Source organism: Syngnathus typhle, linkage group LG22 (assembly GCF_033458585.1).
Source record: "Syngnathus typhle isolate RoL2023-S1 ecotype Sweden linkage group LG22, RoL_Styp_1.0, whole genome shotgun sequence".
Lineage (NCBI taxonomy): Eukaryota > Metazoa > Chordata > Actinopteri > Syngnathiformes > Syngnathidae > Syngnathus > Syngnathus typhle.
This window is the reverse complement of record NC_083759.1, coordinates 182,623-204,573: the sequence shown is the minus strand read 5'-3', so window position 1 is coordinate 204,573 and position 21,951 is coordinate 182,623. Positions and strand designations below refer to the sequence as shown.

The following is a 21,951-nucleotide window of genomic DNA, read 5'->3' as shown; positions in this document are numbered from 1 at the left end:
GCTTTGAAAAGTGAAAGTTAGAAATGAAAGTAAGCCAAGTCGTGTGTACTTTTTGGTCTTCGCCGGGCGCCGTACTGACTGACGGCTTCCGGCCTTCCGCCTCGATGACAATCAAGTCACCTGACCTAAACAAATTCACGTCGTCGCGTGCCTGAATTTGCTAGCTAAATCACTTCGAATGCCTACCAAACACGTTTTATTGGGAGGGACGTTTTAAGCATTTATCTTGGGTACCAGCGGGGAAATGTGTACTGGCGTCTGTTAAAGACAAGCGTCCGTCCGTCCGTCGCTTGACTAATTCAACGGTGGTGACAGCAGAATTGTTGGGAATTTGCAACTCTTCTGCTTACATGCATACACCTTTTTTCTGTTTGTCTGTCTGTCCGCCCGAACCTGAGCAAACATGCCTCAGTCTGCAGCTGTCATAAGTGGACTCCAGAGGATGGTTCTATACGAGACCCGAGCCGTAAGTGGATCACTACAATCACAAAAGAAAGGAGAACAGAACCTTGGGCAATCACTTTCTCTTGGTCTTGCCCTTTGCAGAGGTATTTTTTGGTGGGGAGCAATCAGGCTCAGACCAAACACAGAGTGCTGAAGATCGACCGCACCGAACCCAAGGACCTGGTCATCATTGACGATAAGGTGAGTGATTGGGTTAGCACCAGGACGCCGCCGCTGCCACCGCTAGCTAATGTCAGCGAGCCGCTTCTTGGGGTGTTTGTGACCGCTTGCCAATGCGCCCTTGTGTCTCTTGTGGCAGCACGTGTACAGCCAGCAGGAGGTGCGCGACTTGCTGAGTCGTCTGGATTTGGGAAACCGCACAAAGATGGCCCAAAAGGGTCCGTCGGGCCTCTCCAGGGCCGTGACGGCCGTCGGCGTGGTGGGTGCGTACGGACGTCCGTCCCCGACGCTCTCTGGTCACGCGACAACCATGCCATTTTGGGGAGAAAGATGGCAATGTGTATGTCCAGTTCCGCAAGTGCGAGCTCATTGGGGTCACGGAGCCACGGCCGGGCCGGGCTCTCGCCTCGCTTGGCCCTATTGGAATTGACTCTTTCTGATGCGGCTAACCTTTGCTAGCTTGTCCTTAAGTCGAGGCCATGAACATGTGGCTCGGGCCCACTGACGCACGGAGCCGCTCTTTGGCATTTGCTCCAATCCGTCCCCGGTGGTGCACTTTGGCCTGTCCGCTCTTACGCGAGCCTTTTTTTTTTTCTTCTTTCTTTGCCAGGCTTTGTGCGCTTCCTAGAGGGCTACTACATGGTGTTGATCACCAAACGGCGGAAAATGGCCGACATCGGGGGCCACTCTATTTACAAAATTGAGGACACGACCATGATCTACATTCCCAACGACTCGGTGCGGGTGGCGCACCCCGACGAAGCTAGGTACGCGCCCGTCCGCCCTCATGCCTAGCCAAAGACCAAATGTTTCAAATGTTTCTCTCTCCGCCTCCCCAGATATGTCCGGATCTTCCAAAACATGGACTTATCTAGTAACTTTTACTTCAGGTACGATTTTTGTTCTGATTGTTTGATGGAAGAGCGAGTGGGATTGTTCTGCTCTTTTCCCTCCCGTTGGGCCGCAGCCACAGCTACGACCTGAGCCACTCGCTGCAGCACAACCTGACGCTGCTGCGGAGGCCTTACGGGCAGTGGGCCACGGAGGCCGGCGACGGCGAGGACCAGGCCGCCGAGGCGCCCGAGCGACGGGACGGCTTTGACATCTTTGAAGATGAGGGCTTGCCCGCTCAAGGTGGGTAGGAAGCGCCCTGGCCTGGCCCCAGCCCAGCCCGGCCCGGCCTGGCCTGGCCCCGTGTTTTGTTGACCTGGGTCGGCGCTGGGCCGCAGTGGTTTACGGAGTGCGCGCCGAGCCCTACTCCAAGTACGTGTGGAACGGGAACCTGCTGCGGCGTGTCAAGGACGTGGTGCACCCCGACTGGCTCTTGTACATCATCCACGGCTTTTGCGGCCAGTCCAGTATCCTTTTGGCTGGGCGGAAATTCTCGCCGACCTATTTGAGCGCGGGTTCGGGCCAGCGCGCTGGTCGTAAGCCAAACGTGGCCTCCTTCACCGTCCCGCCGCAGAGCTGCTCATCTACGGCCGGCCGGTGCACGTGACCCTCATCGCCAGGCGCTCCAGCAAATTTGCCGGCACCCGCTTCCTGAAAAGAGGCGCCAACTGCGAGGTAGACAGCGCATCTATCTATCTATCTATCTATCTATCTATCTATCTATCTATCTATCTATCTATCTATCTATCTATCTGTCTGTCGCTGCGTTGCCGGCGGGGTGGCTTGATTTGATCCGCCGGCGGCCAGGGCGACGTGGCCAACGAAGTGGAGACGGAGCAGATGGTCCACGACGCCTCGGTGATGTCCTTCCGGGTGGGAAGCTACTCGTCCTACGTGCAGACGCGAGGCTCCGTCCCGCTTTACTGGTCCCAGGACATTTCCACCATGATGCCCAAGCCCCCGATCCGACGTAAGGTCACGCCAAGCCCGACGTTTGTTAGATCATTCTGCCTGCTCATCGTTCCATTGTCTGTCTGTCTGTCTGTCTGTCTGTCAGTGGACCAAGCGGACCCGTACGCACACGTGGCCGCTCTTCATTTTGACCAGATGCTGCAGCGCTTTGGATCGCCCATCATCATCCTCAACCTGGTCAAGGTAGGCGACGGCAGCGGTGCTAATACGCTGACCAAACGGGGCGCCGTCGTCGTGCACGTCTCAAATTGGCTGCGCTAATGCACGTCGCCTTTCGTTGTCGCATGGGCCTCTCTCTCTGTCTGTCTGTGTCTCTCGCTCTCTCTCTCTCGCTCTCTCTCACTCTCTCTCGCTCTCTCTCTCTCATTTGTATTGGCTGGCACAATGGGGAGCGCACGCACGCGGGCACGCGGCCACCTCGGCTTTCAGGCTCACGTTGCCTCCGGGAGGGGAAGTGTGAGCCCGCGCCAATGACCAATCGCAGGCCTCCCGCACAAGCTGTGGCCATGTGATGTGTATATATATATACGTATATATATATATATCTTTTTTTTGTGTAACAACTGGGCGCTAATAGCAGCGGAGCCGTCCGTCCACAGCCAACAACATAATGGGCTTTTAGCCGTAAAAGCGTGACGATGAGGGCGGTGTGATGCGGCCGCCGCCTCGTTTCCGAGGAAGCGCAAGTGTGCACGCGCTCCGGCACGTGCCGGCTAATTCAATGAGCACTAAACTACGTCCCCCTCTTCTGCGAGCGCCAAGAGGAGAGGGCTTCCCTCCCACGCGACCGTCGGCCGCCCGCCCGCCCTTCAAACAAGCAAAGCTGCAGGCCGGGAAATTGAGTGAAGCCAAATTGCAGAAAAGTTTCACCATTGTAGTGACATGCAGAACAAACAAGTGATCGGAAAAGTGGTCATTTTCTTGTTGGCTCCAAGTTAGCTAGGAGGCCCTCTCCCGAGCGAGGGCGCCATCTTGCGTGATGCTCGCGCGCCTTCTTGCCTCGCGCGCCATCTTGCCTCGCGCGCCATCTTGCGGGAGCCTGGTGTGACGCTCTTTTGGCTTGCGCGGCAGAAACGAGAGAAAAGGAAACACGAGAAGATTTTGAGCGAGGAGCTGCACCCCGCCATCATCAACCTGAACCAGTTCCTGCCGCAGCAGCACGGCATTGAGTACATCGCCTGGGACATGGCCCGCTACACCAAGAGGTAGAGTAGCTGCTTTGGTGTCAAGCCCGCCCGCCCGTCCGCCCGCTTGTCGCCAGGCCGACTTTGCTGGCCTCTCTCGCCCTTCCAGGGCTTATGGAGCCCATCTTGACGTTTGCTGCTTTTGCTCCGTTGCGCAGCAAGCTGTGCAACGTCTTGGACCGTCTGAGTATGATCGCCGAGAACGTGGTCAAGCGAACGGGCTTTTTTGTCAACCGAGCAGATTTCTACTGTCACGCGCTCCACCCCGATGAAAGGTGAGAGAGACCTAGTTCATACTTTGATCTTTTGGTGAAGCTCCTTATTCTCCTTGGATTTTGTCATCAAGTGCATCCAGCTTTGTCCCTCTCCGAGCGTGTCTTTCTATTCTCACAGACTGCAAAGGTCAGAACTCTGAATACTGAATGGTAATGAGCGAGCCGAGTGGACGGCACCTTTGTGCATGCGGCTGGCTGCTGTGGGCTTGCGTAACGCCGGGCCGGCGGCCATGTTGCCCGCAAGCCCGCTTGGCCTGAGAAAACACGGCCATGTGCGTGTGTGTGACACCAAGTCCTTTCTTTTGGAATCCGCAGATGGGGCGACCTGGGCGGAAGCATTTCGGGCGCTGGGCGAGCGCAGGTTGGTCCACTTCGCCCGTCGTGGCGTTTTTCACTTGGCAACGTTGCCTCGTTTGACGCGCTTGTTTGGATTTGCTTTTTTTTTTCTCCTTCCTTCCTTCCTTCCTTCCTTCCTTCCTTCCTTCCTTCCTTCCTTCCTTCCTTCCTTCCTTCCTTCCTTCCTTCCTTCCTTCCTTCCTTCCTTCCTTCCTTCCTTCCTTCCTTCCTTCCTTCCTTCCTTCCTTCCTCCCTCCCTCCCTCCCTCCCTCCCTCCCTCCCTCCCTCCCTCCCTCCCTCCCTTCTGCCCAGACGGGTGTGCTCAGGACCAACTGCGTGGACTGTTTGGACCGAACCAACACAGCCCAGTTCATGGTGGGCAAGTGCGCGCTCGCCTATCAACTCTACGCGCTGGGAATGATCGACAAGCCCAAGCTCCAGTTTGACACGGACTGCGTCAGGTGAGGCCCGCCGCCGCTGCCGCCGCCGCCGGCCCGGACGGCCATACGAGGTTGACGGGAGCGCTGAGACGTTTGGCGGTCGGTGCGCTTGTCAGGCTGTTTGAGGAGCTGTACGAGGACCACGGCGACACGCTTTCGCTGCAGTACGGCGGCTCGCAGCTGGTGCACCGGGTCAAGACCTACCGCAAGATTGCGCCGTGGACGCAGCACTCCAAAGACATCATGCAGACGCTGTCGCGCTACTACAGCAACGCTTTCTCAGGTGCCGACCGGCCGGCTGAGCTCCTCGGGCCGGCAGGTGACCACGCCCATTTGCTTTGCAGATGCCGACAGACAGGACGCCATCAACTTGTTCCTTCAAGTGTACCAGCCGGTGGAGAACAGGCCGCACCTGTGGGACCTGCCCACCGACTTCTACCTGCACCAGAAGAGCACCATGGCGCTCCCAGCGGACCGCCGCAGGTGTGCCGCCGCGCTTACGAGCTAGCGCTGCATGGGTCATCTGTTTTATTTGTTTGGGTTGACCCAGTTTCTCGTGAATGGTGGCCCAGAAAGTAGCACGCTGGCTGGCCGTCATAGGCGGCGCACTCGCTCCCATTGTTCACGCAGAACAGAAAGAAGGATGAGCCTGCCCAAGGCGGGATTTGTGGGCCATTTTCTTATCTGGGTTGCCATCGCTGGCTGCGTGGCCTTTCAGCATTTGCACACGTGTCTTTGTTTGTCAGCTACACCTTGTGGTGGTCCGAAGGAGTCCTGTCCTACCTCCCCATCGCCTTGGACCAAGGTAGCGTGCGCGTGCGCCACCAGCAGGATTATTTGCCGCCCGTTTTGCGGGTCCTGACGTGGCGTCACGCTCGGCAGTCCCGTGCGAGCAAACCATGAAGAAGCTGGCGGTCAAGCGAGTCAACCGCTTGGACGAGAGCGTCGACATCTACGCCGAGTTCTTCAGACCCTACGAGCTCACCTCCTTCGACGACACCTTCTGCAAGGCCATGACCAACTCGGCCAGGTGCGGCGGCGGCAATGACGGCGCATTGCTAGCAGCGACGACGGCACAATGCTAGCGGCGACGACGGCGCATTCCTAGCGGCGGCGGGCTAACCACTTTTTCCTTCCAGGGAGTTCATGCCCAAAACGGTGGGGGTGGATCCCAGCCCCTTCACTGTCCGCAAACCGGAGGAGACGGCCAAATCCGTGCTGGGGTAAGTCCCTAGTTGGCCCACTCCACTACTTTTGTGCAAATGAAGCTCACCCCAAAAGAACGTGCCTTTGGCGTGATGGACGGTCGTGCCGTCCTAATCGCTTTTGAAAGGCGGCGAGACGGTCCGCTTGAAAAATGAGTCTGAGCGCTAATCAAGTGGCAAACGGCAGCAAATGAGTTTTGCGTCTCGCGACCGGCCGTCGACTTTGACTGAGCGCTGCCGTTGTGAGACCCTGTTGACGGATGAATCGTGTGTCCCCCCCTTCAATGTAGCAACAAGAGCACCAAGGAGGAGACGCTGGTGCAGAGGAAGACGGCGGCCAGCGCGCCGCCTCCGCCCAGCGAGGAGGCCATTTCCAGCTCCTCGGAGGACGACTCTGAGGAGGAGCGCGACGACGACGCCGCCGCCTCCGTCTCGCAGCGCTCCACCCCGGTCAAGCTTTGGTCGGCCGATTCCGGAGAGGGCGCTCGTGCCCACGAGGTGAGGTGCGGCGTGGCGTGGCCCTTTCTTGCTTTCTTCTTGACATTTGCAAGTCAGAGGTCCGAGGAGAGCGTTTCCTTTTTTTTTTTCTTCATTTGCACCACTGAGATCTTTCTACTTTGAAATGACTGTTAATGTCCCCCAACATGCCACACACTTATGCTGCTGTTTTTTCATGAATATTTGCTTTTGGGATCTCTCTCACGTGTCTGCTACGCCCCCACCAAGTCAAGTCAAGTCAAGCCCAGCCCGGGCCAGGCTTCCTTCCCACCTCGGCGGGCGCTCACATGGCGCTGGTGTTGCCAAGCCCCACCCCCGGCCACGTGAAGTACATCACGCTGTCGCAATATTGAAACGTCGGATCATTACTGTGTTTGCCTTGTAATGATACGTTTGCTATTCCGCGTCCCTTGCGGAGCCACAGCGCCAACCGGCTCTCCTCCCAATCGAGTAGAAATTGAAAGCGTTGCGTGAAGCGTTTGTCGCTGACCATCTGCGCGATTGCGTAAGCGGACCCCAGACATTTACGAAGGGCTCACTCGGAGCCAAAGGTCATCCCACGCGATGGGAGGTGGTGGGGGTGGGGGGTGTTTTCCAGTTGCGTTTGAACCCAATGTGCCCTCTGTGACGTTTGTCCCCCTTTTCCAGGAGAGCCAGCAGCAGCAGCCGCAGCAGCAGCCGCAGCAGCAGCAGCAGCATCCGGCCTTCAAGGAGCCCTACGGGCTCAATCTGGCAACGGTCCCCGCCGAGCAAGACCTGCTCATCTACGAGCGGTAACTCCCATTCGCAACTTGTCGCCGCTTTCTTTGCGGCCCGTAGCGATGGCTGGCCACATTGGATCCTATTCCATTCTCATGAGCGCTATGAATTCCATTGCAGGCCTTTTTGGCCTGCCCCCTTTGCGGCAAAACCTCTTCTTCAATGCCACGTGCCGCTTTTCTCGCCAAAGTTGCCATTTCGGGAGCGGCCGAAAATGCACTTGCAGCGCTCGACTTGATTTGAGCTTTTCGACTGTGACAAATGTGCCTTTCCCCCGCTGAAGAGAATAATGACAAGGAACGCGCCTTCATTAGGGAGCCAGCTAATCAATACATTCATAATAAAAGTCCTGAAGCATTTTCTCCGCGCATGTCCGTGGTGGGGAAGAGCCAACGTGACGCGTCCGTGTCCGCTTGTGTTTGTTTTGACAGCTTCGCACGGCTGGGCGAGAGCCAGCAGCGGCGAGCGGCCAAGAGCGAGCACCTCCACCTGCCCAACGTCACCCGCTTGTGAGTAATGCCTGACTGAAAGCTGCCCGGCTTTCCAACAAGACAAGCAAGGTCGCCCGTCCGTCGCTAAGTGGCGTCCGGGGACGCCGACCGCGAGACGTTTTATCCTGGGCCCCTCGAGCCTCGGGTCGGCCACTTTGCTCCCCGCTGTCTGGCCTTGCCATTCGCCCGCTGACTCAAAAGCGCTGGTCTTTTTCTCGCCGTTCAAACATAACACCTCCCACACGTGGCCTGGAAATGTGCAAGCTCCGTGGTGGCCATTTTGCCCGCTACGCGCGTCGGTCGGGGAAGCAAAAGATTGCTCGGAGCGCGCTGGCCAAATGAACAGTTTCATTGGAAATGAGATGGTGTCACTCAGACCCATGACTATGGAGCGATGGATTGTTACTGTCGTTGGGTTGTACGCCGCTTTGTGAGGAGCGCTGATTGAAAGGAGGCTTGGGCCCATTTGAAGTTGGCCGCCGCCACCACGTGTTTCCCCTCCTTTGGCCTTCCAACCCGTCTCTCCCCTTTGTGTGTGTTACGCAACAAAGCAAAACATGTTGGCACTCGTGGAGGCCCCTCCCCCCTCCCTCCGTCCCGCCGTCCGTCCGTCCGTAAAGCAGGCAGAGGCGTCATGGCCCAGGCCGGGAGGGGGGTTGCTCGTTTGAGGGATTTCGCCATTGATTCACCTCGCTTGAAGGAAATCGCAAGCTCGGAACGCTTCAGAGAAATTGACGTTTGCGATCGTTAGTAAAGATGTTACAAATATTCTTGACCGCCGTCCGTGTGTGTGTGTGTGTGTGTGTGTGTGTGTGTGTGTGTGTGTGCGCGCCTCCCGCAGAGAGCCTTTGTCCTGCTTCCCGGAAGACAGCGTATACGCGGCGTCACCGCCGCAGGTGGACGCCGACAGCCGCCGCGTCTTCGAGAGCCACGTGATGGCGGCCCGCGGCCAAGTCGGGCCTCTGTGCCGCGACGACGTGCTGATGTACAGGGAGTACGTCAAGAACAGATACATGTGAGCGTGACGGCGGCCCACGTTGTTCTCGTCGTCGTTTTAAAAAGCCCACCTCATTTTTGGAGCCGCCTTCCTTTGAAACTCCTTTCATGTTGAATAAACGGAAGCAACCAAATGGAATGGCCCAAAAGTGGCACGGGAGGTTCTTCCACCCCTTCTTGTAATAGTTTGCATTGCAGCAGCTTCCCTCATGAAGCTGTGGCGGTCGGACCTGTGGCCTTGCGCCATCCTTCCGTTTTACTCTCGCTCTGAAGCAAAAGGTCAGGCACAACACTTTGGCGTTACCTGTCGTCACGGGCGGGCAATCATCCCCTTTTGGACCTGCCGCAATCAGCGCCACTTCTGCTTTGAACGCGAGCCATTTGCTGCCGCGTTTGCCGCATTTGATCACACAAGAACTGAAAGTATATCTAGCAACAGGCTGGACATCCATCCGAGAAGCATTCCAGATTGAAAATGATGAATGAGGCTCAATGTAAATGTGCTTCTGCAACAGATCTCTTCAGGTGCTCAGCACACGCTCAACTCTGAACAAGTTCAAATGTGGCAAGATGTGTGCGTGCCGCGCCGCGCCGCTTGTTGCAGTTGAACTCCTCAGTCGGTTTGTGACGGCACGTGCCTCGCCGTCTTTGTATGTTTTCCTTAGCCTTGAGATGGAATGATCCATTTGGCTTCCGTCTGCGCGCGCGCGCGGCTTCTTAATGACTCACTCGGCGCTTCATGTGAGCTGCTCCCTCGGTTGTGGGAATGAAAAGCCCACGTGGCCCCCTCCCAACCTCCCTCCCTCCCTCCCCTAACCTTCATCCCTCCTCTTACTCAGAGGCTGGAGCAGGTGGCCAAACAGCTGTTGCCTAGGAACCAAAAAGTGATTCACCATAATGTTAAGGTTGCGTTCAAGCACCCTCCATGTAGCTAGTGCGTGTAGAAATCAATACACCTCCAATACTATGTCGATATTATTGCTGAGTCACAGTAGTTGTGAAAATGCTCCATGATTGGGTTCGATTAGCCCCAGTGCTTCGGAATTGCAATTCCAGGAATTGCGATGAATTCATCGTTTCATTCTTTACGTGAGGCGGCGCAAATGCTGCTTCAGCTCTCGTACACGTTCCCAGGCGTACCCGTTTTAATGTGGCCCATGTGCGTATCCCCGGGTGACGGACGCTCAAATGCCCTCGGAGCGTGGAAACAATAAGCCCCCCCCCCTTCCCTGGCTGCGTGACGTCACGGCCACTTCTAGCCGTCCCTTGAGCGCGTCTGCTCATCGCTCTCTCGCCCGCCCGCCCGCCGTCCTCCGCCAATGCTTCTTCGCACCGCCTCTGCCTCGGCTGTGCGAGCGTCCCACACGCGGCCGCCGCATCGGCCACCGTCGACGTCCTCCTACGGTGTCTGCGTGGAAGTGAGGATCGGCGCCAGCCTCTGCTCATCGAGAAAGGTAAAGAACAATTTGGGCTTTGTTTTTAAAGTGCTGAAGTTAGCAAATCCATCATTGAAAGGAGCTCGAGGTTTGAGTGCGTTCAGCACCGCGGACAGTTCCCGGTGCTTTCAGCGCGGGGACAGACTAGCGCTGGCTGATGAAATGGAATCCAAGGGAGAACGCGCGTGTGTCTCGTTTGCGCGACTCCAACTAACGCCACCACGGGCGGATCCATCCAAAATGTGCCGGCTGCTGCCGCTGCCGCTGAGAGTGCAAGCTCAATTGCGCGCATGCTGAGAGAGTAGAGTTTGAACGCCGAGACTGGAGCGAGCAAAAGTAACTGGTGCCGGGATCCGTCCTCACCCCTTGCCAATGTTACTTTCGCAGGAGAGCGGAGAGAAGCTCTCCGCCGGCAGGGACGACAAAAGACTGGTTGGCGGCGGTGATGAACGACTCGGCGGCGGCGCCGGCCAACGGCTCGTGGGCCCGGCCCCCGGCCCGCAACGACACCTCGATGACGCGGTGGGACTCCCCGGCGGCGGCGGCGATGGGGCCGGCCTCCGCCGTCAACCCGTGGGACGTCATGCTGTGCGTCTCGGGCACGGCCATCGCCTGCGAGAACGCCATTGTGGTGGCCATCATCATCTACACGCCGGCGCTCAGGACTCCTATGTTCGCTCTGGTGGGCAGCCTGGCCACGGCCGACCTGCTGTCCGGCGTAGGGCTGGTGGTCAACTTCGTCCTTCGCTACGCCGTCCCCTCTCAGGCGCTGAGTCTGGCCACGGTGGGCTTCCTGGTGGCCTCCTTCGCGGCGTCCATCATCAGCCTGCTGGCCATCACGGTGGACCGCTACTTGTCGCTCTACGACGCCCTGGCCTACTACTCGGAGAAGACGCTGCAGCGGACTCGCGCCATGCTGCTGGCCACCTGGGGCGCCTCGCTGCTCCTGGGCCTGCTGCCCGTGCTGGGCTGGAACTGCCTGAGGCGGCCGGCGGCGTGCAGCGTGGTGCGGCCGCTGACGCGCGGCAACCTGACGCTGCTGGCCGCCGCCTTCTTTGTCATCTTTGCGCTCATGCTGATGCTCTACTTGCAAATCTGCAAGATCGTGTGGCGCCACGCCCACCAGATCGCCCTGCAGCGCCACTTCTTTGCCGCCTCGCACTACGTGGCCACCAAGAAGGGCGTGTCCACCCTGGCCATCGTCCTGGGGACCTTTGGCGCCAGCTGGCTGCCCTTCGCCGTCTACTGCCTGGTGGGCGAGCGCGAGTACCCGCCGGTGTACACCTACGCCACGCTGCTGCCCGCCACCTACAACTCCATGATCAACCCCATCATCTACGCCTACAGGAACGCCGAGATCCAGCGCTCCATCTACCTGCTCCTGTGCGGCTGCTTCCGCCCCAACGCCGCCTACCGCTCTGGATCGCCCAGCGAAGTCTGAGCCGCTTCCGTGGGCAAAAAGCGCCAGGTGGATAGCATTTTTTAAAATCCAAACTATTGGGATTTATTTCCAAGTTCATAACTATTTGGCATTGAACGCAACACGAGTTCTGGAGGGAACTTTGAGAAACTCTGACCAAGAAAAGACGGAGAAAACGTCCGACTTCACTCGTGAATGTACCGTCGTGGAAAAAGAAAAGAAAAGTGCACTTTATTCAACGTCTGTCTCTGTTTTTGTTTTTGTTTGGTTTTGAAATGCCAAAGCAGTATTCTAACAACCCTTCTTGTATATTGTGACCGGTGTGCCATTTTCTATTTGGTATCTTTCATTGTGCATTTTCTACCAGGAAAAAGAAAAGAAAAGAATAAAGTGCTCCAAATGCAGAAATGTCCAACACGAGCGTTGTTCTCCCTCCGCCTCACTTTGACCTCCATGTTTGTTCTTGCTGGTTTTCCTCCCCTCGACAGATGTTGTTGCTCGCGCCTCATCCATCAGCTTTTAAAATGTCCCTCCCTTCGTGCTTGCGCGACGCTTGCTTTTCCTAATGGACGGACGGGCGGACGGACGGACGTTTCTCAACTGAGCATTGCACATTCAATGGAAAGATGCGGTTCAATTTTGAAAAATTGTATCCAAAACAATTAGTACAAACAAACTGTGCTGTTTTGTCACCACACTTGAATTATTCTGCAGCAGCCAAATGGTGGGCTGGAATCTGACCACCCAATCATTCCTCATCAAGAGCATTCTCCACACTCTCCCCCTCCCCTCAGGTCGTTGACTTGTGCTTTGATTGAAAAAGGCCTTGAGACGCAAGCACGCTGCGTAATCAAAACGTGGCTCCAAACGCGGCCTCATCATACTTAAGAAGGTTGCCAGGGAAACGCAAGACATGGCCGGCAGATTGCACGTGACGATGGGGCGGGCGGCCACACTTCTTAGGAAGCGCAGTCTTTTGGAGGCGGTGAGTCGATGACCGCGTGCGTGCTCGTTGCTTTGTCAGCGGGCGGCCCCGTGGCAACATTGTATTGTGCAGCTTTTGAGCAGCTGTCTGCCTACATTGCTTTCTTTCTGAGCAACAACAATATTTCTCTTTGCCCCCTTTCTTTCCAGTGGCCCATGTCTCCACCGGTGTGTCAGCCCGACCCGAGAGGGCGCCGAGAGACCGCGCCTCACTTGATCGCCGCTGAGGTACGACAGCCTATTAGCTGCCATTAACGCCGGCCGCTCACCGTGATGAGTCACACGAGCCATTTTGACCCGCCGTGCCTTTCACTATTAGCATATCCACACTTTGCGTCATTTGCGTTTTCCTCTCCTTCCTTTGAAACAGGAGGCAGGCAGGCAGCCACGCAGGCAGGCAGGCAGCCACGCAAGCAGGCAGCCACGCAGGCAGGCAGGCAGCCACGCAAGCAGGCAGCCACGCAGGCACGCAAGCAGGCAGCCACGCAGGCAGGCAGGCAGCCACGCAGGTAGACATTCAAACTGTTTTGGCTCAACACTTTTATTGCACTGTTAGGATACCAAATATTAGCACATGTGTAGTTTGAAGCAGTGAGTCACAGAATGAAGCAGAAAATTGACTTTGAATGGGAAACAAAATCTAGTCATAAAGCCAAGCTTCATGAATAGCCGCAATCGGAAAGGCCGCTTTCATTTGACAAGCCGTCAAAAGGCAACAAAGGTCGCTCGGGCTCATTTGTGGCTGCAACCTGTAGACTCTCCTCCTTCCCAGGAGGGCGCCTCTGTGATTAGTAGCACCCGCTTTGGTCAGGATTTCCCTGAGATCATATTTAGATGGGCAAAAGATACAAAAGAAGAACAACAACCGGTTGCAATTTGCGGTCACGAGTGTCGGTGGTGGTCGTAGACGACGAAGATGAAGTAGAAGAGAGCGCAGACGGCCAGCACAGCCACCGACAGCATGGCGTTGGTCCTGTTCTGCGCTCGTAATTGCCGCAACTCCTTGTCTGGTGCAAGGAAACATTTCAAGCGGCGCTTAGTCGACTTTGTGTCGGAGGACTCAAATCACACACACACACACACCTAAATTTTGCATCCGTTCCGTTATGGTTGCCCTTTGCTTTTCCAGTTGATGCCTGTGAAAAGAGAAGAGAAGGGAAAATGGTCGACTCAGGAAACAAATAAATACTAAACAAATATGTTGTCATTTCCAAGAAGTGCCGACACTTTTCCACACTGCCTATCGTCAGTTGTAATTGCCGTCTGTCACCTCTCCTCCGCGGACAACTCGGCCTTCCTGCTCCTGAAATGGGCCTCTTCCAATTTGTCATGGCAACGCGCGCGCCGCTCCTCCAAGCGCTCGATCTGCACTCATTCCCATCGCAGCGTCTTTAAACGGCAACAGTAGCTGACAAAACAAGGGGCGTCATGTTACCTCAGTGGCCACGCTGACGTTCTGCCGACGTTTGTCCTTCACTTTCACCATTTTCAGAAAAGGGAAAAGAGGGGAAGAAAAAAAAACAAAAAAACGCGTGGAGACGTATGCGGAAGTCACGTTCTTCTTCGTTGGTCCCGCCGCCTTGCTGGGATATGGCCGTTGCTGGGATACGTAGCCGCGACCGCCATTTTGAGTGGGTCGTTGCGGCCGCCCGCCCGCCGTCAAGTCTACGGCCGGAACGGCGTCTCGGTTTGGTATATCATTTTTACCATATTGACGCTTTATTAGCAAAATGTATGGCGAGAAATGTTTGTTCCCGTATACGTTTCAATAATTGTCACCACCACATTGACAGAAAAGTCGTGCAAACAATAGAAACAACCCCCCCCCCCCCTCAAACGTACAATCTTACATAGGACATGTTTTCTGTTTAGGAGGGTGGGGTCATTTTGAATTCTTTGCCTTCTGCTGCCTGCCATTCGGTGTCGAACGTTTTCTTTGAGTTCGGTCGGTCTTCTTTGGTCGTATGTTGGCGTTCGGTAAACCATCAAGTACATGCGTCAGCGACACCTACCGAAAGTGGAAGTGAACTGCCGTTTCCTAAATCACGCCAAAACGTGCTGGATTGTTGTTCTGAGCTTCAAACGTTACGTATGAGGAGAGCTCTTCGTCTTGGCTGGTGGCAGAAGTGAGGAACGCATTTGGAGACATAACTCGATTTTTATTCATTCGTGCAAACAGTTTGGAACGTTCGGTCATATTGAGCTTGTCTTTCTTTTTCTTCTCCAAATCAGGCTCTCTCCGCAAACATAGAAACGGCAAATCCAACCAAGCGCAGGCAGGCAAGGCAAGGAAGTAGTAACGGCACGATACATTCATCAACTCAACAACACGTTTGGACAAGAAGGGAAGTCGAAGAACACAAAGGAAGGACGGACGGACGGACGGACGGACAGAAACCATGGCTGACGTTTTCTTCTCTCTCTCTCTTTCTCTTTTTCTTGTTCCTGTGACGCAAAGTGTCGTCCGCAGGTTGCTGTTGTAGAACCAAAGGAGGTAAGGCCTCTCGTTACTCAGTCGAGGGGAATCTGTGTGTCTGTGTGTGGTGTGTGTGTGCGCGTGGTGGAAAAGCTGCCTTCGATGGCGTTGGACCCAGTGTACCTGGACTCAGAAATTCTGCATACTTCATCCGAGTCGCGACACGTCGAGCGCAAAGGATGGGCTCGGCCGGCTTCCCCCCAAAAAAACAATGGCTCAAGAGTTCTTTCCTGATATGGACACAAAACCTGGACGGGCAGGCGGCCAGACGCGCTCCAGCTCGGAGCTCCCTGGAGTTAAAGGTCAGTGGGTGGACACGCACGACAACAACAACAACACACACAAAAGCATGGCATAGACCAAATGCATCTTCGAGTTAGTTCAGCCATTAAAGCAGGCCTAGGCAACATATTGAAACGTTGGGCCCTTTCATATTTGTTGCTCTGAGGTGATATGTTGGAATCACGGCGCATGAAGGAATCACCTTTTTGGATTCAAAACCAGCTGAAAAGCCATCCAGTTTTCACTGCGCTCCCTCTCTTAAGAAAGAAATGCATCGTAGGGGCGGGACCTCCGGCCGTACGTTGTCCACCCACCTGGGCTTGAGACGAAACGAAACAAAAGGGATCCCATAATTGCACATGGGCGTGCACAAAGCGAAGAGAGTGATCTTTCGCAGCACTCGGAAGACAACCGCCGAGGCCACCGACAGCGAGCGAGCGAGCGTCCGCTGGCCGGCTCCTCCCTCCCTCCCTCCCTCCCTACCTCCCCCCCTCCCTCCTAGCCGGCCGCCGTCACGTCACTCCATCCAGTCGCCTTCGTCAAACTCGGACTCGTCCTCCGAGTCCGAGTACTCGACGGCGATGCGGCGGGACAGGATGGTGGCCACGTCGTTGCCCACCCGCTCGTGTTTAGCCTCTTGCTCTCGTTGCTCCTCCACCTTGCGCAGCTGGATGCCTGAGAAGGTGGGATAAAAAAAAAAGTCAGGTCCCGCTTTTGGCCAATTGCTACACGTGAAGAACGGTTGCGAGCGTAACCATGCTGCACGTACCCTTTCGAATGGCCTCCAACAGGACGCTGCGGGCGTCGCTGATGGGCGGCAGATTGGCCAGCTGCTGCCTCTTGACTCCCAAATCGTGCACCTTGGAGTGGGAAGGGAAGGCCGGTACGGGCGGCGGGCCCGCCGGACAGGGCGAGGAGCCCCGCGCTCCGTCCGCCGGCAGGGGGGGCGGCACCGGCGGAGGAGGCAGGCCGGCGCCGTCCGGCTGGGCTTGGAAGCCGCGCGGGCCCTTGTCCGCAATCTGCAGGAGGCGGGCAGGTGAGGACGAGCGGAGCGGGGGCGCCACCGGCGGGGGAGCCGGGTGGAGCACCCCCGGGGCGATCTGCAGAGGTGCCGGGGGAGGGGGGATGGCTGGGGGCTGCTGATGCGGGGCGGGGAGAGGCGGAGGGGGAGGCGGGGGAGGGGGAGCGTTGCACTTGAGGCCGGCCGGAGACTGAGGCCTGCCGTCGGAGAAGCCCGAAGCGCAACTGCGAGCGGGCAGACGACAGCAGCAGCAGAACGTGCGTCACATCATCGCGTCGTGACAGAAAGCTGTGGCAAAAAAGCTCGCGTGCCCACCTGATGACGGAGGCCGGCTGGTGCGCGGCGGGTGGTGGCGGAGGCGGCGGCGGAGGCGGCGGGGGGTCGTTGGGCCTGGGGTACGCTCTGTCTCCGCTGCGGCTCAACAGCTCGTTCATTTGGCTGTAGGGCAGCGCCGCCAGTGAGAAGGGCCCGTCCAAGTGCTCCAAGTACAGCTGAGCCCTGGCCGGACCCACACGCAACGCGGCGTGCGCATTATTAGGGAAGCCGCAACTTTTCATCCAATCTTATTGCTCATGAATGAAACGGGGCTGAATACTTTATGCAAATCAAATTGACGATGGGTTGACTCCCGCACACACACGCACACACACACACCTGTCGTCAGGGTAACCTGCGGAGCCGTTGGTCTCTCTGCGCTTGTCCTCGGCGACGTCCTGGGCCAACTCGGCGCCCAGCGCCAGCTTCTGCCACTCCTTCTTGCGGTCGTGGGGCGCCCGCGGCACCTTGTCGGGCTCGGACGGGCGATCCACGCCCTTCGCGTTACGGCAAAATGCAAAGACAACGGGTAAGCTTTTGTTAGATTTCCCTAATCCTTGGGAAAAAGCCAACTCAAATTCCTTGCCATATCTTAGTTTTGGTGTATCGTGTTTGGCGATTAGCATCGGCGGTTAGCAGTCAAGCCAGTAGCTTGGAAAATGCCTGCAAATCCCCCCCTCAATGATTGCCATTTCAACTATTTGCGCCAACAAACTACGGCTAAATTGCCTTCAAGCTCTCCCGGCCGGCCACACGAAGGTCAGCACAAACGGCGCAAATGAAAACCAGACAAAAAGAGCAACAAAGAAAAATCACATACCTGCGCCGGAAGGTCTAAGTACCTATAGACCTGATCGTACATGCGGGGGTCCTGCGACTACAAGACACAAAGCAAAACAAAATAGACAGAGGGGTGGGAGGAGGACAAGCATCAGGGACGGACGGCGCCAGAGCTCACAGCTCCAAAAAAAAAAAAAAATCAACATTCTGCAACAGCGGGAACGCAAAAGGAAAAGTGCTGTCGGACACAAAAGGGAGGCTGCAAATCAAGAGGCGGAGCATCCTAGTAGCAATGGCACTAGGGCAAACTCCCAGCGCTGTGCTGCGCTGCGCCGTGCCGCGCCGCTCTACTCAAGCCCAAGCCAAGCGCTCTACTCAAGCCCAAGCCAAGCGCTCGGCGCAAACGTGGCCAAGTCACAAGACGCACTTTTTGTTTGCGCCTCTCCTTTCGCTTGTCTTCTGTGTCCTGCAGCATCTTCTCCCGCCACAGGTCAAAAAAGTAGGAAGGGTTGGTGTAGAACTTGAGAGCCTCCTTGCCGTCGTCCCTGCGCGCAACAAGGAAGGGCGTTACCCTAAGCCTTTTTTTCTTGTTGCCATTTTCCAAACAGGTCTTTCGGTGTCAGCGAGGTTCTCCACCCGCATCACGTGAGCCAAGCAAAGCAGAAAAGCCGGACCCGCCCAAACCCACCTGTAGGCCGAGAGGATGTTGAGAGGCGGCGGGCGCTCGCAGGCCCGGTAGCTCTCCTGCATGGGCACGGGCAGCGAGTGGCGCTCAAACAGCTGCTGGTCCTGGACGGTGGAGCTCCTGAAGGCCTTCCTCATGGTGATGTCCTGTAGCGACACTGAAGGGGGACACGCGACCTTCCGTCACCAGTCGACACGGAGGAACGGACGACGACGCGGCCGGAGGGAGGCTCGCTCACGTTCTTCCTCTTTGGGGTCCAGCTGCGTGACGCTGATGGAGAGGCGCTCCACGCGCTCCTGCAGAGAGTTGACCCGGAAGGTGAAGGAGTGCGCCTCGTCAAACAGCTGTCCAAACAGGTCTTCTGCGTATTTGCCTGAAAAGCAGCAGCAGCAGGAGGACGGACGGTGACAAAGGGCCGGCCGTCGTTTGACGCCACCCGGGTCTACGACTCATCGGCGGTGTACCGACTGAGGCTGCTGAGCTGCCGGATGACGCCAGCCAACGAGATGTTGGTCACGCATTCCAGCTCGTTGGCGATGTTCCTCGGCAGCGCCGCGTGGCACAGGTGCCTGGGCTCGATGGCGCGCTGCACCAGCGGCATCCTTGCCTGGGGGGAGAACGTCACAACACGTGAGTAGGTATGCACGGCTGTCTCTCCTCAACCAGCCCAGTGTCGGAAGCAAAGGACTTGATCCAAAAGCCGCGTCGCCCATGAATAACAAAGGCCCGGCCGGCTTTCGATAAGAAGTGGCTGTACGCTGGCGCCGGGGAAATTCTGTGATCGCTATTAGAAGGAAAGCTAATTCCGGAGGGTACGACGATATGGACCACAATTGAGGTTAGCCCTTCGGCGAGGCCCTGTTCCAGTTTCTCACGGAGCCTCATCAGTGGCGTCGTCCTTGCGCCGGCGCCATCTGTCCACTAGGTGGAGCTGAGGGCCCTCCATTCAAATCGCGGCCTCCTATCTCATCCCGGGTCGCGATTTAAAGGACTACAGCTCATTTGCCTTTCTTTTCTGCCTTTCAATTTGAACTCCAGACGTGAATGATCAAGCGAGCCATCATCCAGGCACCAAAGTCCACCTTTGAGCCACAATCCGGCTTCCCTGGCTGTGACCTTCGAGGTTCAATGACATTCACGCATCTTGGCTGTCTTACGCGCCAGCGCAGTGTCACGGGACGCACACATGCGTGGCGCAAAGACACAAACGAGACCTTCACAAAGTGCAAGATGCGTCAGACGCATGCGTCTTACATAAGAGTGTGCGCGTGGAGCGGAGCGAGCTGCAGGCATGCAAAGAAGGCCAACTCGCGTCCTTTCCCCAGTTTCTTTACCATTCCATCACCGAATGCAAGAGCAGCAGCTTCCATCCAACCTTCCCATTTTGTCTTTTTTTTTTTTTTACGTGTGACTGGACACGCAACGGGAAGGTGAGTGGCAAAGAACAAGCAGCAGAGAAACACACCAGGGACGACCCGTCCAAATGGAGCCCGGTGTCCGACTGTCGGGCCAGCGGAGAGCAGGCACAGAAGGCGCGTTATTGTGGAGCTGTGGGCCTTTGCCAAGAGGACCAACAATAGGTCCTGTGTGAGTGCCTGGCAGCCCAACGGCTCACAGATAGGTCGGCGCTGAGATTGTCCAAATGGCACGGAACGGGAAAGGGAGGGCAGGGCAGGGCAGGCTCTCTTCGCTATGCAACTTTGACAAATGCATCAAATTCCTTTTCACTAACACTTATCCTGGGGCAACCAGAGAGAACGTCACCCACCGGCGCAGGCAGGCAGGCAGGCGGTGGCCAGGGCCGACGGATTGGCCTCATGTTTCAAAACCAAACTGCCTCATTGGCCGTCTCGATGCCGTTGTTGTGAAAGGCAACCCTATGACTGAGTCACGTAAACGAGTGAACGCTTTGGGTCAACAGCTGCAATGGGGCCCGCCGTCCGTTTTTCACACAGGGGCTTTCTTTAACGGTGCCACTTCCCCAGAGCGCAGAGAGCGCCGGTGTCACGTTAAACGTACAAGCCGGTCGGTGTTCATTACAAGGGCTTGGAAGCGCCGTGACGCAATCACAGTTCACACGAGATGGAACAAATTGCCCCCAAGATGGCCACGGTAGAGATCCAAGCTCGGAACCTCACGACTGCAAAGCGTACAATGTGTGGATTTTTTCATAGCTACTCTGCAGCCAGCACGCGTACCAAATGCCATACGTGCACTTTTTCACTTGAGGGAATACTCCATCCAAACTTTGTGTTTGTGATGACATTCTGCCTGCACCTTTTCTGAACAAATTGGTGGTAGGCTTGCTCGCCCCGTGCAAAACGCACATGCTTCAAATGGAGGTCATTGCATTTGCCACAAAGTGACACAAAATGTTACTTTTGTTGAAATGCTAGTTGTACCTGCACGCCAGTGACAGCTAGGCCACTATGCCCCAAGGTACCTCGGCCACCCCATGAACGTAATCTCATCATCATCTCGAGGGCGATTTCCACACTAAGCGACTGTGTGTGTGTGTGTGTGTGTGTGCGCGCGCGCGCGCGCGCGTGTTTACAGTGGCCGCTCCAGCGCCAGCAGTACAAAGAAGGTTTCAAATGTCACCAAGCGTGGTCTTTTCTTCTTCTTCTTTTTCCACTGTGCTAGGAGAAGCCTCCCCCATCCCCCATCTTAGGCTGGCTGCTCGCTCGACCCCATCCGTCGTCTCCGGTGGGCAAATGAAATCAGCCAGCCCGGGCGTTTGTTCAAGCGGGGAGCCCCCAAATCCTGACAGGCACATGTTATATGGGGTCAGCTCGGTGCATGCGCTTAGCGGTAAATATTTGCTCTGCCACTAATGTGATGTTGCGCAGGGCCAACATGTCAAGAGGCTGCTGCCGCTACCGCCGCCGCTGCCGCTGCTTCCCAGATGTGGAGCACGCTGCAATGCAACCATGTTAACATCAGCGCCAAAATGAACTTGCCACAATCACGCTGGCGGGCGCCTTTGTTTGTCTTTTTACGCTTCAAATGGGATTGGTGCACCTATGTGGTATAGGTAGAGTCGGTCCTAAAGTTACGACGGGCTGGCTGCAAACCGAAGACGCGTCCTAAAATGTGAGACCAGAGTGGAAAGACACACAAGACATGCAGGCACTTTGGACGAATACCTGTTTAGCTTGAGTAAGTCCCTCTTCTTCCTTTACAGACTCCCCTTTTTTATTTTTTAACGATCCATCCTCATTTGGGGCTCGAGCATGCCGCCGCGTGCAAGCATTCGGATCCCGCCCGGATTTGGCTCCATGACCGTCCGGCTCGTATCAAATGTGCTCCTTCGTGCAAGAAGAAGCGGAGGAGGGGGAGCCGGCCACTTTTCTTCCAAAGTGGATTCCTTCGCCGTTGGACCGAGTGAAATGGGCACCAAAGAGCGTCCGCCAATCTATTATCAACACGAGTGCTATTAAAACGTTACATCCGATTCGTACAAATGCGCTTGACAATAGTCCACGCCCCAAAACGGTGCATGAATAGCATTCATTTGCAGGGGAATGTCCCCGTGAAAAGTGACCACAGTGGTACGGGCCACTCTATTGTTAGGACGCCGACCGTGGGTAAACCTGCGCTAGTATCGACGCGTCACCGATCGTTTTATAATGTGGTGCTTATTTCAACATAAATGACTGGTTTAATTCATTGTCATTTATCATGGACAAAAACGTATCATGTTTGACGATGTGGTAATAATCCATTTCATACGGTGTAATGTAGGCACTTCAAGAATAAAAAATAGTACTACTTTTTATCTTGTTTTCAGTGTTCATTTGCTATGGTAAAACAAATAAAAAATAAAAAATCTTGCTAGCCTTGTATTGTTGTGTGTATTATAGCTATAGTTTTTTCTTTTT

General features: G+C 56.0%; 3 protein-coding genes and 1 long non-coding RNA gene across 11 annotated transcripts; 2 read left to right on the top strand and 2 right to left on the bottom strand.

Moving 5' to 3' along the window:
- Positions 1-141: 141 nt before the first annotated feature.
- fig4a (FIG4 phosphoinositide 5-phosphatase a) lies at positions 142-11,959 on the top strand. 4 transcript variants are annotated; one of them, XM_061270062.1, is made up of 24 exons: positions 142-466; positions 547-645; positions 764-887; positions 1,235-1,391; positions 1,464-1,514; positions 1,592-1,758; positions 1,854-1,982; positions 2,090-2,190; positions 2,323-2,485; positions 2,573-2,670; positions 3,559-3,692; positions 3,830-3,946; positions 4,262-4,307; positions 4,595-4,743; positions 4,839-5,005; positions 5,067-5,205; positions 5,469-5,527; positions 5,605-5,752; positions 5,862-5,945; positions 6,218-6,425; positions 7,074-7,198; positions 7,616-7,693; positions 10,495-11,359; positions 11,455-11,959. In XM_061270062.1, exons 1-24 carry the CDS (start codon positions 404-406, stop codon positions 11,581-11,583), a joined length of 3,600 nt encoding a protein of 1,199 aa, XP_061126046.1. In that variant the 5' UTR covers positions 142-403; the 3' UTR covers positions 11,584-11,959. The 4 variants fall into 4 exon arrangements, with proteins under 4 accessions (XP_061126046.1, XP_061126045.1, XP_061126048.1 ...); XM_061270061.1 differs by having other exon boundaries at positions 10,495-11,959; XM_061270064.1 differs by lacking the exons at positions 10,495-11,359; positions 11,455-11,959 and adding an exon at positions 8,517-8,810.
- Positions 11,960-13,036: 1,077 nt separating this feature from the next.
- ccdc167 (coiled-coil domain containing 167) lies at positions 13,037-14,107 on the bottom strand. The gene is made up of 4 exons (XM_061270081.1): positions 13,947-14,107; positions 13,782-13,876; positions 13,595-13,647; positions 13,037-13,518 (listed from the first exon to the last, which is right to left on the bottom strand). The coding sequence occupies exons 1-4, from the start codon at positions 13,995-13,997 to the stop codon at positions 13,394-13,396; spliced, it is 324 nt and encodes a 107-aa protein (XP_061126065.1). The 5' UTR covers positions 13,998-14,107; the 3' UTR covers positions 13,037-13,393.
- Positions 14,108-14,417: 310 nt separating this feature from the next.
- LOC133146379 (uncharacterized) lies at positions 14,418-21,846 on the top strand. 2 transcript variants are annotated; one of them, XR_009711361.1, is made up of 6 exons: positions 14,418-14,637; positions 14,744-15,289; positions 17,994-18,708; positions 20,714-20,856; positions 20,920-21,163; positions 21,255-21,846. It is a non-coding gene; the product is annotated as an uncharacterized LOC133146379 (long non-coding RNA). The 2 variants fall into 2 exon arrangements; XR_009711362.1 differs by having other exon boundaries at positions 20,920-21,846.
- wasf1 (WASP family member 1) lies at positions 15,759-21,352 on the bottom strand. 4 transcript variants are annotated; one of them, XM_061270067.1, is made up of 10 exons: positions 21,217-21,352; positions 18,539-18,677; positions 18,309-18,443; positions 18,074-18,227; positions 17,813-17,930; positions 17,426-17,482; positions 16,945-17,102; positions 16,606-16,788; positions 16,039-16,514; positions 15,759-15,944 (listed from the first exon to the last, which is right to left on the bottom strand). In XM_061270067.1, exons 2-10 carry the CDS (start codon positions 18,669-18,671, stop codon positions 15,787-15,789), a joined length of 1,572 nt encoding a protein of 523 aa, XP_061126051.1. In that variant the 5' UTR covers positions 18,672-18,677; positions 21,217-21,352; the 3' UTR covers positions 15,759-15,786. The 4 variants fall into 4 exon arrangements, with proteins under 4 accessions (XP_061126051.1, XP_061126052.1, XP_061126053.1 ...); XM_061270068.1 differs by lacking the exon at positions 21,217-21,352 and adding an exon at positions 20,672-20,804; XM_061270069.1 differs by lacking the exon at positions 21,217-21,352 and adding an exon at positions 20,625-20,761.
- Positions 21,847-21,951: the final 105 nt, after the last annotated feature.

What these genes read in the sequence shown, in the direction of transcription:
- fig4a (XM_061270061.1), top strand. Translation starts at nt 404, where the DNA reads ATGCCTCAGTCTGCAGCTGTCATAAGTGGACTCCAGAGGATGGTTCTA. An exon ending in TTCTATACGAGACCCGAGCC is followed by an intron (nt 467 to 546) that starts GTAAGTGGATCA and finishes TGCCCTTTGCAG; the next exon opens with AGGTATTTTTTGGTGGGGAG. An exon ending in TCTAGTAACTTTTACTTCAG is followed by an intron (nt 1,515 to 1,591) that starts GTACGATTTTTG and finishes GTTGGGCCGCAG; the next exon opens with CCACAGCTACGACCTGAGCC.
- wasf1 (XM_061270067.1), bottom strand. Translation starts at nt 18,671, where the DNA reads ATGCCGCTGGTGCAGCGCGCCATCGAGCCCAGGCACCTGTGCCACGCG. An exon ending in AGGAGAGGCGCAAACAAAAA is followed by an intron (nt 17,483 to 17,812) that starts GTGCGTCTTGTG and finishes TGTGTCTTGTAG; the next exon opens with TCGCAGGACCCCCGCATGTA. An exon ending in GCAGGTTACCCTGACGACAG is followed by an intron (nt 16,789 to 16,944) that starts GTGTGTGTGTGT and finishes GGGTCCGGCCAG; the next exon opens with GGCTCAGCTGTACTTGGAGC.
- ccdc167 (XM_061270081.1), bottom strand. Translation starts at nt 13,997, where the DNA reads ATGGTGAAAGTGAAGGACAAACGTCGGCAGAACGTCAGCGTGGCCACT. An exon ending in ACGTCAGCGTGGCCACTGAG is followed by an intron (nt 13,877 to 13,946) that starts GTAACATGACGC and finishes GAATGAGTGCAG; the next exon opens with ATCGAGCGCTTGGAGGAGCG. An exon ending in GGAACGGATGCAAAATTTAG is followed by an intron (nt 13,519 to 13,594) that starts GTGTGTGTGTGT and finishes TCCTTGCACCAG; the next exon opens with ACAAGGAGTTGCGGCAATTA.